This window comes from Grammomys surdaster, unplaced genomic scaffold (genome assembly GCF_004785775.1).
Source record: "Grammomys surdaster isolate TR1022 unplaced genomic scaffold, NIH_TR_1.0 136, whole genome shotgun sequence".
Taxonomy (NCBI): Eukaryota; Metazoa; Chordata; class Mammalia; order Rodentia; family Muridae; genus Grammomys; species Grammomys surdaster.
In genome coordinates this window covers 16,001,358-16,019,237 of record NW_021604594.1, presented here as the reverse complement: position 1 = coordinate 16,019,237, position 17,880 = coordinate 16,001,358, and the positions used below count along the sequence as shown (strand labels likewise).

Sequence of the window (17,880 nt, the reverse complement as noted above, 5' to 3'; positions counted from 1 at the left end):
AGTGGAGAGGGGCTTTATTTACTCCATCAATCTGTTTTAAACTATAGGCCAGGAAGTGACCTGGGCAGTACACAGTGGACTCTTCCCTCATTTGAGAATGGGAAATGACAGGGGCAAACAAAGGGGAACAGCAAAGGAACAGGGGAGGAGGTTGACAGAATGCACAGAGCCCTGCCCTTTAACCACTTCCTTGTCATCTTGCAACACTGCAAAGAGGTAAAGCCCTGCCCCCCTTCCGCAAGCCGGCGACAGTTAGCTGACTGCAAAATGGAGTGTTTTAACCATGCTCTGGTGTTTCATTATCACAGATACATACAGACTATGGGGCTACAGGGTTAGAACCGGCAATACCAGCTCCCAAGTTGGCATCCCAATGAGTGTCAGAGCCCACACTCAGGGCCAGGTCGTCAATAAGTGTGACACAGACACTAATGGCAATTACTCACTGAGATTCACTTCCTTTCAGAGACTGCCCATACTTACTAAAGGCTGCTTCTGGGACAGATCAAGTTTCCACATTACCTTGCTGAAAGTACCAGCCTCTCTTCCCCCACAACACAAGAAACACCTCATGAACCTCCAGTGACCTCAATCAAAGTCCAAGGGAGACAGAAGGAACACAAATGCCCCAGCCCACGTGGATTTAAAACATCAATCACACACAGTCCCCACCCTTTCCCTGAGAATACCCATGCATCTTGGCGCACAGTGGGGGACAGAGGGGCCTTGGACAAGAGAAAGGTCGACACCTGTCCAAACCCTCGAAAATCTCATCTTGAAACTGGCAGGAGGAAGGATTGCCTGCATGTTCAGCGCCTGCATGCTCTGGGCCCCACCACCACCCCTGAGGTAGTCACATAGCCTGGTGGCCAAATTACAGATTAAGCTTCCTCTCTCCCTATGAGGACATGCCAGGCAGGCACCTGGAATTCCTCTTCCTGTAAATGAAGCATTCCCAGCACTCCAGCCCCCAGCTAATAATGTACATTCACCCCGAAAAGCCTGTCCACTCCCAGAGATTTATATATACTCCTTATAACCCCCAAATAAAGAAAGCTGAAACACTAAGAACTATCCCAGAGAAGGCTTTTTTCTCACCCCAGCACGCAAGACCATGCATACCTTCATACCCACCCTGCCTCAACCAGCTTCTTTATCCTTTTATTTCTGGCCTGGTGTGTGACGGTGGCTGAATACCCAGAGGGCAGAAGCAGAACCAGCAGGCAACGCACTCAAAAGAAGTTTCCTGGAAAGCTTCTCTGGCTGTTTCTGTCAGGGAGATGTCAGTGTTCAGAACACAGGCAGAAGCTGACCAAGGGTCTAAGGATGAAAAGAACATCATCTCCCTCCCTCCCAGCAAGCAGAGTATATGGAAGTCAAATCGGCTGGATGGGATGCACTCTCTTATGTTAAGGCTGGTGTGAGGAGAATTTTCCAGGGTCTGGTGCTGCTTAGCCCCGTAGGACTCAATCCCTCCGTTACAGAAGGTCTAGAGACAAGAAACAAACTTTCGCAGACATAAGCGCAGTTGGTGTCCGTAAGACAACAACAAACTTTCCACCAGTAAACTTAATGGAAACAGAAATCTGTTTCACAATGTTCAGAGGGCTGGGAATCTGACATCTAGACACTAGTGCATCTGGTCTGGTGTGGTCCTGCTCTCTGGTACTTCTTCAGCATATGAAGGATGGGCCTTCACACCGAGTGAGTCCTTTAAAAAGCATCTCATTACAGCCTCCCTTATACAGTCATTTATTCCCACCACAAGAGCCCACCTTAAGCTGCACTTCAGGAGTCCCAGCGGTAATGAGGTCCCAATGGGAGTTGATAGGGGACACAGAGACATCCAGACTACAGTGTACATAACTTCTAAATGGCAAAGCATGTGCATGTATGTATAAGCACCACATCTGTCAAACATAACATACCACCATACATCTAGAAAGGTCTTTGGAAATCATCTTTTAAGGCCAGTGATAGTGACAAATCACATGGCTGGAATCCCAGCACCAGAGGCTGAGGCAGCAAGAGAGTTGTGAGTTCAAGGCCAGCCTGGGATACATAGACGCTACCAAGGCTCAACAGCAAGACTTTGTTGGGAGAAAAGAAACTGTATCAGATTTTCAAATTACAGATTTTTACATTATAGTAAGGATAACTGGCCACTTAAGAAGAATCCCACAATAAATGGATTTATAGTTGACCACCCCAAAGTGACCTGTTCATTATTCATTTCTGTTTGCTTAAAACACTCTCTCTCTTTCATGAATTCTAGACAAACAGGCTTAGTCACTTGCCAGACAAAGCACTAAGCTTTCCGTGACAATATAACAGAGCATCAAATTAGTAAATAAATGTCATGCCATGGGAAGAGCACAACTTTCAAACAATCACACCCCCTTCTATCACATACTGTGGGAAAACCTATTTGTTTCATTTCCTAAGACACTCAGTCCACCTTTACTGTGACTGAGTCACACACAGGCTTTCAGAAGGCAGCATAGAAGGAGGAAAGCATTTTATTTAATCCTGAAAGGTATTCTATGCCTGGTTTTTAATCATGACACAAAAGCTTACTTTTACATATATATGAGGGGGCTCTGTATAGCCCTGACTGTCATGAAACTTGCTCTGTAGACCAGATTGGCCTTGGACTCCCAGACTTCTGGCTTTCTCTACCACTCTAGGTGTGTGTCACCACCTGGCAGCAACTTTTATCAATCTTAAGAGTGTGTGTGGGGTTGGGTTTGGAGATATGGGTCAGCGTTTAAGAGCAGAGGAGTCAATTCAATTCCCAGGTTCACTTCCCAGTACCCACACGGCAGCCCACAACTGTTTGTGACTCCGGTAAGGGGACCAACACACATGGCAGACAAAGCACCGATGTACATAAAATAAAAATAAATAATTTAAAAAAAATAAGTGCTGGAGAGATGGTTCAGTGGTTAGGAGCACTGGCTGCTCTTCCAGAGGTCTTGAGTTCAATTCCCAGCAACCACATGGTGGCTCACGACCATCTGTAATGGGATTGGATCCCCTCTTCTGGTGTGTCTGAAGAGAGCAACAATATACTCACATACATAAAATAAATAAATAAGCCTTTAAAAAAAGAAATAAAGGAAAAGTAACAGGCTTCTAAGGGGTAATGATAAAGTATAATATAATAAAATAAGCTAAAACAAATCCAACACATTGGAATTGGACAAAATAAACAAACAGAAGGGAAATCACCCAAGAGAATGCACAAGAAACAGAGACGAACTTGTTTACACAGCCATGAATCTCATAAAAACACTAAACTTGAAGCCATAATGATAATTTTAAAGAGAGAAAGAGACTGGGGAAGGAGGCGGGGTCACTTCTGAGCTTAAATCTACACCGAAGAATACCAAGGACACCTTCTGTTTTTAAATCTTACTTGCATTTCAACTTGGAAGAACCAAGGAAGTAGATGCTGGGCACATACGTTTCGTGGCCCAAAGTAGATTTACACAAAGGAAAGGAAAGGAAAGCTGGTAACTGCTCAGTTTCAACATGAAACTGAAATCATTTAAGTCTGTTATGTAGTGAGTTCATCCTGGAAACCTCCCAGGTGGGGCTTGACAAGCTGTAGAGTCAGAAGGCCAGAAATTGAAATTGGGCTCCAGAGTGTACCCTACATTTGACCCAGCTGACTTACTCTCTACTCTGTGCCTTTGTTTCTTGTCTGTGATATGAACTACTATGGGTTCCTTCTCCGTGGTCTATAAGGTTGAGTGCATCCAGAGTACTTATACTACCTACGAGCGGGCCTACACCCAGGAAACACACAGTACACCCTGGTTACTGATCTCACATCCAGAGTCACTAGGACATGGATGCGCTTCCTGAGGATTTACACAGTGTAAGCAGAACTAATACCATACATTCACCATACTTTCCAGGTACATCATGAAGCCAGGGTTTCCCATGACCTAGCCTGGGCCCTAATCTTCCCTTGGGTAACAAAATGTTCTGAAAGGACTGGTTTACCTACATGACAGAGTGGGCGGTATAAAGAATATACAATATGTCTATCTTCAAAGAAACAAGTAAGAATGAAGCTCCCTTGCCTAACATTTCTTTCAAGAGGCATCATCCTAAGGATGCATAGGAACACAGGAGAACTCTGCTCCATTCTACTGAGTGTCTCTGCTCGTGTTCATCTCACCCACCGACCTGCCTCATCGCCACACCAAAGACGACGACTGAGAGCCCAAAGTCCAGTTCTGAGGTCTGTAAGTCTGTAGGCCCTAGCTTTTGTTTAGCCAGCGACTGCCTGACAAGGTAGAATGATCTGCTGTGAAACTGGAAGAGCAACACCACCTTGCATTCTGGCAGCACAGGAACAGGTTTTAAAACAATAACCTTACGTCAGTGCTTACCTCCAGTTTTTTTTTAAAATGGCCCTTTTTGCATAAATACAGCACTGTGCTCAGTTCAAAGAATAGGGAGGAAATTTAGGGATAATTCTAGAAAGCTATAGCTCCAAAGGTATAGAAATTGCTGATTAAAGGCCTGTTGGATCACTCTAGACATGCAGGATAGGGCAGACCTGTTCATGGAGTTACTATGTTAAAAGCCTAGCAGGCAACAAGGAAGGACTGGAACAGGCTCTCACTGTATGCCAGGCACACACAGACCATAGCCCTTCACACCCCAATCCAGCTGATCCTCAGAGCCTCCAAACACAGGTGTCCTCAACCCACCCCCACCCCAGCCCCACTCCACCCCCCAGAGCCACAGGGCTCCCCACAGCCACTCATGGTAAAGAAAGAAAGAAAGAACCTTGAGGTCTGAAACAGAAAGAAAAGTGCAGGGAACCTCACTCACCCCAGAGGATCCCAGTTGAGAGAAAGAGAAGGACAACGTGTTCCAGACACCCAGGAAAGAGCTCAGATCATCAGTCTGACAGGAATAATGAGATGAGGTGACTGGCAGGGTGCCAAGTGCCAGAACAAAGCAGGCGTTGACCTGTCTTTGCATTTCAAAGGCAACTGACTGCTATTCTGACCCTCTTACTGAGAGGATTGTCTCATCCCCAAACAAGGAAAGTCAGTTGTACTTCAAGCAGCTTAACTCAAGATTAAGTGAGTTTTCCTCCAACCTCTATACTTAGTAAGCTTACCTTTCTGTGACTCAGAAAGTCTCTCATGGCTGAATCTCTTGCAAGACAAATGTGAGGTATACATGACCTCCAGGCAGTACAAGTGTGGTCTTGCTGGCTGCAGTTATGTTAGGAATGACAGCAACGCTAGGAACCATAGCAACAGTATCTGTTGATGGCTATAGTGTACCTACTGTGTGCCAGCAATGGAAAAAGGCAATATTTTCTTTATTCCCCTCTAAAAGAAATGAGTCTTTAAAAGACTTGGTAACTCATCCAGAGCCACGGAGCTACTGACTGATAACCTGGGAATTTAAAGCAGCTGACAGTCCACACTCAACAAGGAGACTGCTTCTGACTGGACAGTTTTCGAGGTTTGCTCACTTATATTTTGCCCGTCACTTCCTGAACTGAAGTAGCTTTTCAAACTAGCCTTTAGAATTCTAGTCTTTAGGATGAGGAACACCACACTCCCCAGAGGCTGACAAACTGCACATATGCATAAGCTGCCGGCCTACATGCCAGAAGAACAAAAACACATGAACAATAAAAGCCATGAAAACCAAGGGGGAAAGGACTGAGAGGCAGGAACAGTGGAAGAATGAAAAGGACTGGGCCAAATCAGATGTGTGTGAAGGCTCGGTCTCTCTGATAATGTGGGCTGGGGGTGATAGCTTAGTGGTAAAAATGCCCACTGCATAAGCGTGACAATGAGTCTGATCCTAGAACCCAGGTTCAAAAGGCAAATATGTTGGGGCCTGTGGCTTGTAAACCCAACTATGAGAAGGCAGAGACACGCAGATTCTTGAGGCTCACTGGCCAATGAGAATCCTGTCTTTAAAAAAAAAAAGTTAAAACTACAAACCAAAGTGGACAGTACCTGAGGAACTCTCTGGTCTACAACATGTACACACACTCACACACAGATACACACAAAGACACGTACACACAGATACCTGTACGTGTACAACATGTACACACATACATACTCTCTCACACATGGGCACACATGCACGCACATAGACACACACACACATGAAATAACTGAAAACACCAGTTTGTTGGCAATGTATTACTGACTTTCCTAAGTTACTGCATTTGTTTTCTAAGGTCAGACACATGTATAGTTTAAAACTCAAAGTGTTAAAAAAAGGTGACATGCCTCATCTAACTCCTGTGTGACTGAACTCCCAGGATCCACGCACTCAGAGCTATCCTAACCCCTGTCCCCTGTGTGACTGAACTCCGAGTCCCATGCCCTCAGTCAGAGCCATCCTCTCAGGTTTTCTCCACTTCTTTCACAAAGGCAGTCCTACCCCTCTCTGTCTCATTCACTTAACCAGTGGTGAGTTTTCCATTCTCCTTCAGGGCGGGTGGGTATTCCATAATATAAATACTTTGTGTCTACTACATGTGAGACACTAGGGTTGCACCTCCCTTTTTGCTTTCACAAACAAATGCTCCAACAAATTATCTGGGCACGGTGGCACATGCCTATAATCTCAGTAGCTGGGAAGCAGGGGCAGTGTGACTGTCATGAGTTCAAGTGTAGGTTACACCCCCCTTTAAAAAAAAAAGCTCCAACAAATAAACTTAAGCTTCTAATGTTCTACACATACATGGGAATAGCTGGAAGGCATTCCATTCCTTGCAGAGCCATAATAGTGTGCTAATAAATGATTAACAGCGTCCTCCCAGAAAGACATGCTGCAAACTCCGGAGATGCACTTGCTTCCACCATGGCTAACCAGAAGCAGTTAACATGGTGTCACTGTCTATGGAGGGGGGACACATGGGAGTGCCTTCCATAAGCTATCTCAAGCCTCACTTGGTTACAGAGACAAGGGCAAACTGCACCTCTACTTGTGAGGGATAGGACCAGATTCATCTCCACTACAGACGGAACTCTTTGGACTGCTAGCAACAACGTGTTGACCTTTGCTTTGTGGTGGATGTGTCTCAATATGCGTTGATCTGAATTTCTGTACTTGTGACATACAGAGTTTCTTCCTTTGCACAAAACTGTACTTCCACCGTGTGCTCGTTCGGCTGTTTTTGTCCACTGTCCATTTTATTGGCTGCCCTAAGCATTTCATATACTTAATAATTATAACCACACTATGTGCAGGGTAGGTCCAGGTCTCATGGGACAAGAAGCACAAACTGAACACTGTAGATAACCAATGTAAAATTATAAAGTGCACAGTTTCTGTACAAATATATTTCTTTACGATTAAAGAAAACATGCATCAGGACAAGCAAGATGGTTTGGTGACTAAAGGTCTGTCCCCTGCAAACCTGACAACACAAATGTGATCTCCAGAAATGACATGAAGGTAAAAAGGGAGAACCACCTCCACAGAACTGGGCCTGACTTTCACTCATGTACAGTGCCATGAAGATACTCACAAACAGAATTTATAACTAAATCCTTGAGGTCGTAAAGATCTTACCCACATTTTCTAGAATCCTTTGGGACCGTATAACAGAAGTGTTTACATGGGGTTGGGGGGGAGGCTGAGGCTGCAAAATGGCCCTTTGTCCACCTAGAACACTTTGCAGTTCCCAGCATCCACTGGACTCCCAGACACCTGAGTCTCTTTCATTATAATGTCATTGCATCTGAATGGGCATTTTGCGCGCATGAGTGTCTACGTGTACGTGGTGCCTGTGGAGGTCAGAAGAAGGCACTAGACCCCTTAGCTATCACCACAGAGGTGCTGGAAATCAAGCACGAGTCCTCTAGAAGAGGATCCAGTGCTCTCAGGCACCGACCCATCTCTCCAGGCCCAATCATCTGAGTCTTAAAGTGCAGTAGCTACCAAGGAAACCAGTACACGCTGGAACAACAAGCACTGTCATCCCATTTCACAGATGGGGAAAGTGGGGCTAAAGGACACACCGCCATGACTTACGTAACACAGAGAGTGGATGTAAATCAGTATTTTAAAGCCTGTGAGCTTAACTGATGCACAAAGTTGCTTCCAGATGTCTTAAAAAAACTACTATACTTGGCCATATCTACCTTCTCTGTGAGAATCACTTCCATTATATGTTCTCTAAGGGAAAATATGTTTGATACGAAAAACAAAAATTTCATTTGCATCTCTAAAAAAATGTCTTCTCTTGGCAGGGCATGGTGGCACATGCCTTTAATCCCAACATGTGGGAGGCAGAGGCCTGGTGATCTCTGTGAGTTTGACACCAGACTGATCTACAAAGCAAGTCCAGGACAGCCAGGACTATTATACTGAGAAACCCTGTCTTGAAAAATCAAAGAAAGAAAGGTCTTCTCTCCTTTAAAAAAGAAATCAAAATTTGTTCTTTACATAGAAAATTGCAGAGCCCAAAATCAGTATCCAGCTTGCTCCTCTGTCCAGTCTCACCTGAGGGTCCACAGAGAGCAAGAGGGGCAAACAGAATCAGAATGGGCCACAGTTCAACGCTGAGGCTGAGGATGGAACCTGGTAGCACCTTGCTCAGCACTCACCAGGCCTTGCATTTGACCCCAGCACCCCAACATTTTAAAGTGTAGCCTCTCTGGTAGAGTTTGTTTTCTGCTGAATTCTTCTATTCTTTTCTTTTAATTCTTTTTAAAACGTTTACTTAGTTTATGTGGATGAGCGTTCTGCCAGCATGTCTGTCTATGAACCACATGTGTGCATGGAGCCCACAGAGGTTCCGCAGAACTCCAGTTGTAGACTGTTTTGAGGCACTATGTGGATGCTGGAAAGGAAACCTGCATCCTACGCAAGAACAGCCAGAGCTCTTAACCTCTGAGCCCTCTTTACAGACCGTGGACTCTCTGCTTTCTAATAACTCTAGATCTTCAGGTTATGTTGAAACAGACTCTTGTCTAGAATTAAGTGCTATGGTTGATTTTAGTCAACTAATTAGGAATAGTTAAAGATCTAGGCTAGCATACAGGATTCTTCCTACAACTCAAAATTAAGCCAACTAAGGAGATTCACCAGCATGAGACAAACCTCAACACTCTTACTAACAGAAGCTGCATCGATGATTCTCATCAAGGACACTGCTAGCAATGGCAGCTAATATCTAATTGCTGGGAGACAGAGGCTGTACACAGAGAAATGGCAGCAACCATCCACTACAGGGAAAGACTGTCCCATCATAACCACCACCACAAAGAGATAGCCGTGGCCAAAAGTGTGACTGGGGCAGATCAGCAAGGAACTGGGGCAAAAACGAGAGAAGATATGGATGGGCCTACCTTCTATCCCAAGGCTTTCAGGATATTTTTTATAACTTAAAACAACATGACAGGAGCCAAGCATGGGACATGCTCACCTGACGTGGCCACTCAATAGCACACAGTAATATAAGGCTAGAAACTTATATGTAATGTTTTAAAATTTCAAACTCAATCAAAAACAATTTTCTAAATGACTTTTCTTGCAGATATATTAAGGAAAAGCTATTCAGGTAGATATAAGAAAACTACAAATCAGATCATTATCAAAAGGTTCTGTGCTGAAACAGCATTAGTTATCTGGAGAAAGAGCCAAGATTCAGGCAGGCTTCGGTCCATCCCAGGCATTCTGTAAGGGTATGTCCACTAGAGAAGGACAGCCCAGATACACTCGTAGAAGACACTGCACACATTTATCTATTTCATGAAAGCTATCCTCCATTCCTCACAGCACGCGAGTCCTGTCAATAAGGGAAGATGTTCGTCTTCAACAGCTTTACCTGCAATTTGTACTGATCCATCCTCACCCAGAAGAATATTGCCAGCTTTCAAATCCCTGTTAGAGGAAAAAACAAGACAGAGAATAAATTATAAAGCACAGGTTAGATATGACACTGACAGACTCAGGAAGATTTTTAACACATAGCACACAAGCCAACTGCCTGGCACAGTCACGTACTGTGAATATTATAGTCACGCTGCAGATGTTTTAAAGTTGTAAGTGCACACTGTCATTTTATACTTTGCTCCCAAAGCACAGCTAAGATTTTAATAACAAATATTTTATGTGAAGCCATTATCTGCATTTAATTAAATCACTATTGAGTAGACTATTTTACATTTCGGAATTAGTGATTATCCATAAAGCCACATGACTGCCGTATTTATGAAGAATTAAATCCCTGTCTAAGTAGAACTATTTTGCTTCCACTTTTGAGTTGCCTGTGGCAGATTTCCAAATAGTCCCACAGCCCACTTAAAATGAATTTAATTCATTATCAATTTCTCCTATGGGTGATAGCAAGGCTAAATGTTAATAACAATATTCTATGTGCTATTTCTTCACTATATGGAAGCTCTGTGGAGCAATTTTAATATTTAAATAAGATACAAGTATTAAAAACCTATGGCACAGACCATTAAATCCACAGCTCTCTCATGCTTCAGGGTGGACCGACGTTACGAGCATTAGGGTAAGTGCTGTCTACTTATAGCAGTCTGAAGAGCTGCCGTGGTTGTGCGGCACTGTTGCTTTTGAAATATCACCTGCTCATATTCTTTTGGATCCTCTAATTCAAAACTTAACACTCTGTGTTACAGAAGAACAAATCAGGGCTGCTTCCTTCCTTCTCACCCCAGGTTCAAAACTGGTAACATAAAATGTAACCGTCTTACCTTCCTGAGGCACAGGGATATGCCATCCAGTTCAAGCAAGTTCACTTCAAGAGAAATCGTGTTAACTAATTTCTTAATGAGCCCACATAGCTCTTACCACATTTTGCTCTATTTTGGATTAGCCACATAAACCAGCCCCAAGGATACCAAGGAAATGTATCCAAGTTTATTCTTTGATGGTTTGTTTTGCTTTTAAGTATTGATTTGAAATTCTTTACGGACTAGGAAAGAGTGGACTGTGAAGATACCATACCTATGGATCTGACCATTTCTGTGCAGATAGTCTAAACCTTCCAAAACCTCCTTAAGAATTGTTGCGATTATTGCCTCTTCCAGGACACCATTCTTATGTTCTCCTCGATTGACGATGTATTTGATGATATCCAACATGGAACCTGAGTGGACAGACAGAAGAATTGCAAGCGTGATTTTCATAAGCATATCCATTCTGTTTTAGATTAAGGACCCTCTACTATTACACCCTTAGATATGACTATCAAAAATGGAATCTACTTACTTAATTTCAATGATCCCAAGGAATAATAACAATTGAATGTCATGCCTAAGTCCAGAAACATTACATATATTAATAAGCTGGTAACAATACTCTCAGTGTGAAGTTGAGAAGGGCTCTCGGTAAGAGTCGGGAACTAGAGCTCTGTTGAGATAGCTTGCTAGTGAAGACTGATGCCTGCTTTTCCAGACCCTGGTTCAAATCCCACACCTAATCGTCACTGAGTAGCTCACAACCAACTGCCTCTAACTCCAACTTCAAGGAATCCAGTGTCTTTTTCTTCCCTCTGCAGGCTCGTGTGTGCACACGCGCACACACACACACACACACAGGCAAGACTGTGACGATTAATCTTCATTATCAAACTCACTGTCCTGAGAAATCCCTAAAAGTGAGCCAAAAGTATACTTGTACATCTGTGAGGATGTTTATAGAGATAACTGGCAAGTGGCATAGTAGCATACTGGAAAAGACCACTCTCCCCTGAAGACAAGCAGCAGCATTGAATAAGCTGGGGCCCCAGATAGAATAAATGTGGAAAAAGGAAGTTCCCCTTGCTGGACGAGGGTATCTACCGTTGCCATCCCCACAGACACCAGCTGTTCAGTGCAAACTGGCACCAATGACACTCCAGTGAGCCTCCAGGGTTCCAGCCTCAGATAAAGACTGTATCACTGGCCCCCTGCACCTAAGGTTCCCAGCTTCCAGCTTCGTGGATTGCAGAGTTGTCAGCTTCTCTGCCTGTCCACTGTACAAACAGCCATTGGTAGACTATTCAACCTCCAATCACTTAAACCAATTTTACTTTCCTAATTACTTGTGTGTGACTAAAACATACACCCCCCTCCCTCAGTGGTTCTCTTCCTCTAGAAAATATTGACTACTAGAAATGCCTATAATGAGCTGGTCCCCAGCATACTTTTAAAAAATCCAAGATGCAGTGAGATGTCTCAGCAGGTAAGGGCACCTGCTATCAAGCATGATAACCTGATTTTGTTCCTCGGGACTCACTGGATAGAAAGAAATAAGAGTTACTGCAAGGTCTCCTGACCTGCACATGCTGCCTGTGACACGGGTATCATGCCTCTCACCCACACACAGTAATGATAGAAATAATAATTAATAAAGCTTCAAAGCTGGCTGTGATCCCAGGAGCACAGGGGCGCTGCAATGGAAGGGTGTCTGGAGTCCAGGAGTTCAGAAACAGCTTGGAAAATACAGCTTTAGAAATAGCAATAATATGAGTATATCTACTAATAGGATATTAAGAAAAAAAACTTTTTAACTCCACATCACTGCCTGTGACCCCAGGATTCTTTTGTGAGACTCTAAGGTCATTATATGCTTTTCATTCTATGTTTTATGCACAGGCGTCTCTAATGAATACATACCTGGTGCATTGTTTCTATATACAGATTGGTATCCTAGGCACTATGAATTCATGTTCAACACATAGTAATAAATATTCTATACCTCTGGGTCACTTTTAAAGCTCTAATTACCTGGAGATTCAGCATTTCTGAAGAGTTAGCAAATGACTTACCTCAGGACTGAGTCTGCTGTAGGCTCTTTATGATTAACTAAGAGGACCAAGTCTCCCCATCAGGTATTATTGTACCAAACTAGCTGCCTGCCCCTCCTCAGGAGATCCCATGTGGTCACACATCATAGCAGAAAACAAATCTGACTTTCCCTCCTCAAAGAGGAGAAAGTTTGTTTATGTATCAGCTATCAGATTGTTGAGTCAGTTTAGAAAAATAATGACTCTGAACAGTAATTGCTTTATTCTTCAAGGTACATGATCTAACTGGTAGCTGCGTATCTCTAGTCATCGGAAAGAAGTGAACACGAGTTCTTATCTGTGGACACTCCCCCTTGCTGTGGTGGCCTCCTGTAAACTTTGTATCTTACCTTTTAAAGCCCTGTCTGGAGACTTGTCTGGACTCTCCGACAGACAGAGCATTTTCTAGCTGATCCTCAAAAGAGAAACCAGGGGTGTGCTCAAGTTTATGAAAGTGAAGCGCTAGCTGAGGTGAGCTCTTCAACCAGGACAGAGTTGGAGACTTTTAGGGGTCCAGGTCACCAGAACTTGCCATTTTTCTCAGCGACAGTGGAATTCCAGAAGACTCTGCCTCAGTTGGTTAAGATCGCCTTGTTGCCAAAGCACCAGAGTTACCTCAAGGAAGTGAGTGACCCGGGGCCCAGGCCACTTTCTTTTTCCTTTTTAATTATAAACTAAAGTAGATACACATGAAAAGAGGATGGGGGAGGGGACCAAGAGAGTGGAGACATATTTTCTAGAATTCCATGGAGGCCCACACATGTAAACTCATACTAGCTAGAGGCTCCATCTCATGCCTGGGGCTATGCTTGATACAAGAGTGTTTCTCCTATTAGAAAATAATAAACTGAGACCTGGAGAGATGGTTCAGGAGTTAAGAGCACTGTCTGTCATCCCAGAGGTCCTGAGTTCAATTCCCAGAGTCCACATGGTAGCTTATAACCATCTATAATGGGATCTGATACCCTCTTCTGATAGGCAGGTATACATGCAAATAGAGCACTCATATACATAAAATACATAAATAATTTTTATAAAAACATAATTAACTAAAATATATACCTAATTTAGTCCTAGCCTGTAATGGGTCTGAAGATCCAATTATACTAGTTTTGGCTCTACTGAGTCACCACAAAATTGTTTCCTGGTCCAAAATTAGCCTTTATGCCCAGAGCTTTATACAGGGAGCACCACCAGAGAGAGATGGAACTGAGAAAACCATGCAGGTATTCTAAGGTTCCATGTCCAGGACTGACATGGAGAGAGTTTTTAAGTGAGTATGTTCCTCTAGCACCAACTGTTAAGTGTGTATGAGAGTTAGAGACCTGGGTCGACACACTACCAAACTTTCAAGCTTCTGTGCAGTTTTTGTGCGATGGGGATGTTAGTAACAGTGAAGGTGCTGAGCTGGAATAAGACAAGTACTTGAACTGTCTTGAGCAGAATCTAGAGACAGAGTAAGTGTCCAAGAATACCAGTGGTTATCATTTATATTCCTTCTCTGGTGCTGACGTTGAGGTGTTGGTTTGTTTTCAAGTAAAAGGCATGGATGTGAGAGAGCCTTGGGAAGTAAACTGTCACTAACTTGAGAGACCTGAGGCTGGAGGTCTCTTCCCAAGGGAAGCCGACACTGCAAACCAGTACGGTGGCAAGCATTCCTCTCCACATAAACTCTAAGAAAACCTAGTGAGTAGTCACGGGACGCCAGATCCAATGCATCAGGTTCATTGGGTGGTTCTTTCTTCAAGGAGTCCACAGTTTCTGCACTGATCAGGATAATAGCCTCCAGCCGCCACAGACAACATTAAAAATGTGTGACAGAACATAGAATAGGAACTTATTCCACAGATTCCACTATGCTAGCCACCATTCAAGGGCCCAAGTCTTTATCACAGACTGCAACATGCTAAGAACTTGAATTGTCTTGAAAGGACTTTGAAGAGGAAGAACTGGGCTGAGATGAAGTTTGGGGCTAGAGCACTTTCGTGACATGTGTAAGGCCCTAGATTTGATCTTCAACAACACATCCCCGCGCGCGCGCACACACACACACACACACACACACACACACACACACACACAAATTCGCATGTGTGCACAAAGATTAACCAATGATTCTAAAAAGAATAGATGGTGGCTCCAGAAAGGATATGATTGCATGGGAAAGGAGAGAGATCTAAGGCAGAAGAGGGGCATGGACAGGGAAGGGATGGAGTTCTCTGAGAACACATGGTAGTCAGGGAGATTAGCATTACCTAACCTAGAAGGGGAGGGGACAGCATACTTGACACATGGAGAAGGGGACACAGACTCTAGAACACTGAGCCCAATTATGAAAGGCTTTCAATGTAAATATTAAACACTCTGGTCTTTGAATGGACACTAGCACTAGGACAAAATGACAGCCTACAGAATGGGAAAAGATCCTCACCAACCCTACCTGGTACAGAGGGCTAATATCCAAATCAAGAAGGTAGACACCAATAAACCAAATAATTCAATTTAAAAATGGGGTACAGACCTAACCAGAGAATTCTCAACAGAGGAATCTCAAATGGCCAAGAAGCACTTAAAGAAATGTTCAGTGTTCTTAGAAAAATGCAAATCAAGACAACCCTGAGATTCTACCTTAAACCCATGAGAATGGCTAAGATCAAAGACTAAAGGGACAGCACATGCTGACGAGATTGTGGAGCAAGAGGGACAGTGCCTCATTGCTGATGGAAGAACAGACTTGTATAACCAAAGAAATCAATTTGGCAGTTTCTCTGAAAATCCTGGGCATAGTTCTACCTCAAGACCCAGCTATCCCACTCCTGGCCATATACCCAAAAGATGTTCCACAATACCACAGGGACACTTGCTCAGTTATATTCACAGCAGCTTTATTCTTAATATAGCCAGAAACTGGAAACAACCTAATGTCCCTCAACTGAAGAATGGATAAAGAAAATGTGGTTCATTTACACAATGGAATATTACTCAGCTATTAAAAACATCATGATATTTGCAGTCAAATGGGTAGAACTAGAAAATATCATTCTGAGTGAGATAACACAGTTCCAAAAGGACATGCATGGTACATGTCACTTATAACTGGATATTAGCCATAAAATACAGGATACCCATACTACAATCCACAGACCCCAAAAAGCTAATTAACAAGGAGAGCCCAAAGAATGATGTTTGAATCTTACTCAGAAGGGAAAATAGTCATCGGAGGTAGCCAGAGGGAGGGAACAGGGTAGGAGAGGAGATGGGGAGGTAGGGAGGTGAACTGGGGTGTGCAGTAGGAGGATTAGGTGTAGGGGGAGCTGGCAACAAAGGCCCTGGAGAGTGGACAGAAATCAGCACATGGGCTTAGGGGTAAGGGCATCTCTAGACATAGAGAGATCCGGAATAGGGGAGGCTCCAGGAAGTCTATGGGGGTGACTCTAGCTGAGTCTCCTAGCAGTGGGAGACATAGAACCTGAAGCAGCCATCTCCTGTAGCCAGGCAGGACTCTCAGTGGAAGGATAAGGACTCTAGTCCACCCACAAATCCTTCCACCCAAAATTTGTCCTGCCTACAAGATGTACAGGGACAGAGAAGGAGCAGAGACAGAGGGAATGGCCAACCAATGACTGGCCCAAACTGAGACCACCCCATGTGCAAGCAGTAATCCCTAACACTGCTAATGATACTCTGTTATACTTTCAGATAAGCGCCTAGCAAAACTGTCCTCTAAGTGCCCCCCCCCCAACGGCTGACTGAAACTTATGCAGAGACCCATAGCCAAACATTAGATGGAGCTCGGAAGTCTTCTGGAAGAGTTGAGGGAAGGACTGGGGGACCCTGAGGGAATAGAGATTTTACAAGAATATCAATAAAGTCAACTTACCTGGACCCTTGGGGGCTTCTAGAGACTGAATCACCAACTAAGAAACATGCATGGGCTGGACCATATGTAACGGAAGTGTAGCTTGGTCTTCATGCGGATTCCCCAACAACTGTAGCGGAGGGCATCTCTGACTCTGTTGCCTGCCTATGGATCCTGTTCCCCTAACTCGGTTACCCAATCTGACCTTGGTGGGAGAGGATATGCCTAGTCTTGAAAGAGACTTGATGTGCCAGGGTGAGTTGGTACCCAGGGAGGACCTGCTAGTTCTCAGTGGAGAAGGTTTGAGGGCAAAGGGGGGGGATGTTTGAAGGAGGGAGTGGAGGTAGGGGGGCTGTGATTGGGATGCAAAGTGAATAAAGAAATTAATGAAAAAATAAAGTCAGGCCTTTCAAACCAAAGACTGATGGGCATCAAGTCTAAAATCTTACTCAGTTTGATGTCTCCCACCAAACAACAAAACTCACTTACCTCCACTTAGTAATTTCATGACCAGCCAAAGTTCATCTTTGACCACAAAGGAGGTGTAGTAAGTCACTACGTTGGGATGGCTGCACTGACTCATGGCTTGAATTTCTTTCTGTAAGGAAAAAAAGAAGATAGAACAACATGATACAGTACTGTAACCAGCCTCCCCTCTGTGCCTCCCTTTGGTTATCAGACTATTGAAACAATGGCACCCAATAATTCCAGTTCTCCCAAGAATCGCCTCCTCGAAGAAGGAAGAGAAAGGCTGTGGAAACCTATTCAAGGAAGAATTTGTCCTCAGGAGAATGATTTGAAACTTTTCAGAAGACCTCACAGGGGACAGTGGAACTGAGACAACTGGTAAGCCGAGGACAACATTTTGGTCAGACTGCCTAGTTATGCATTTGTCTTGCCTTGCCAGAAACAGGACAGAAGAACTTCAGCCCAGTGTTGTAACCCAGATGACCCTCATATCACCAGCCAAAGGCTCTGCAACACAGAACTGTGTGCTGCTTTTTGAACTGAAGGCATCATCATCATCATCACCACCACCATCATCAGAGAGAGGAGAGAAAGGAGAGAGAGGAGAGAGAGGAGAGAGAGGAAAGAGGGAGAAAGAGAGAGAGGGAGAAAGAGAGAGAGGGAGAAAGAGAGAGAGGGAGAAAGAGAGAGAGGGAGAAAGAGAGAGAGAGAGAGAGAGAGAGAGAGAGAGAGAGAGAGAGAGAGA

At 44.0% G+C, this 17,880-nt stretch overlaps 1 protein-coding gene across 1 annotated transcript in view; it reads right to left on the bottom strand.

Moving 5' to 3' along the window:
* The window catches only part of Stk39 (serine/threonine kinase 39), a 266,502-nt gene that overhangs the window by 177,321 nt on the left and 71,301 nt on the right, over nucleotides 1–17,880 (bottom strand). Inside the window, exons 3-5 of the mRNA XM_028762995.1 lie at nucleotides 17,157–17,265; nucleotides 10,987–11,128; nucleotides 9,839–9,894 (exon numbers count right to left, since the gene is read on the bottom strand). Of these exons, the coding sequence (XP_028618828.1) occupies nucleotides 9,839–9,894; nucleotides 10,987–11,128; nucleotides 17,157–17,265 (307 nt within the window). The remainder of the gene's footprint in view (nucleotides 1–9,838; nucleotides 9,895–10,986; nucleotides 11,129–17,156; nucleotides 17,266–17,880) is intronic.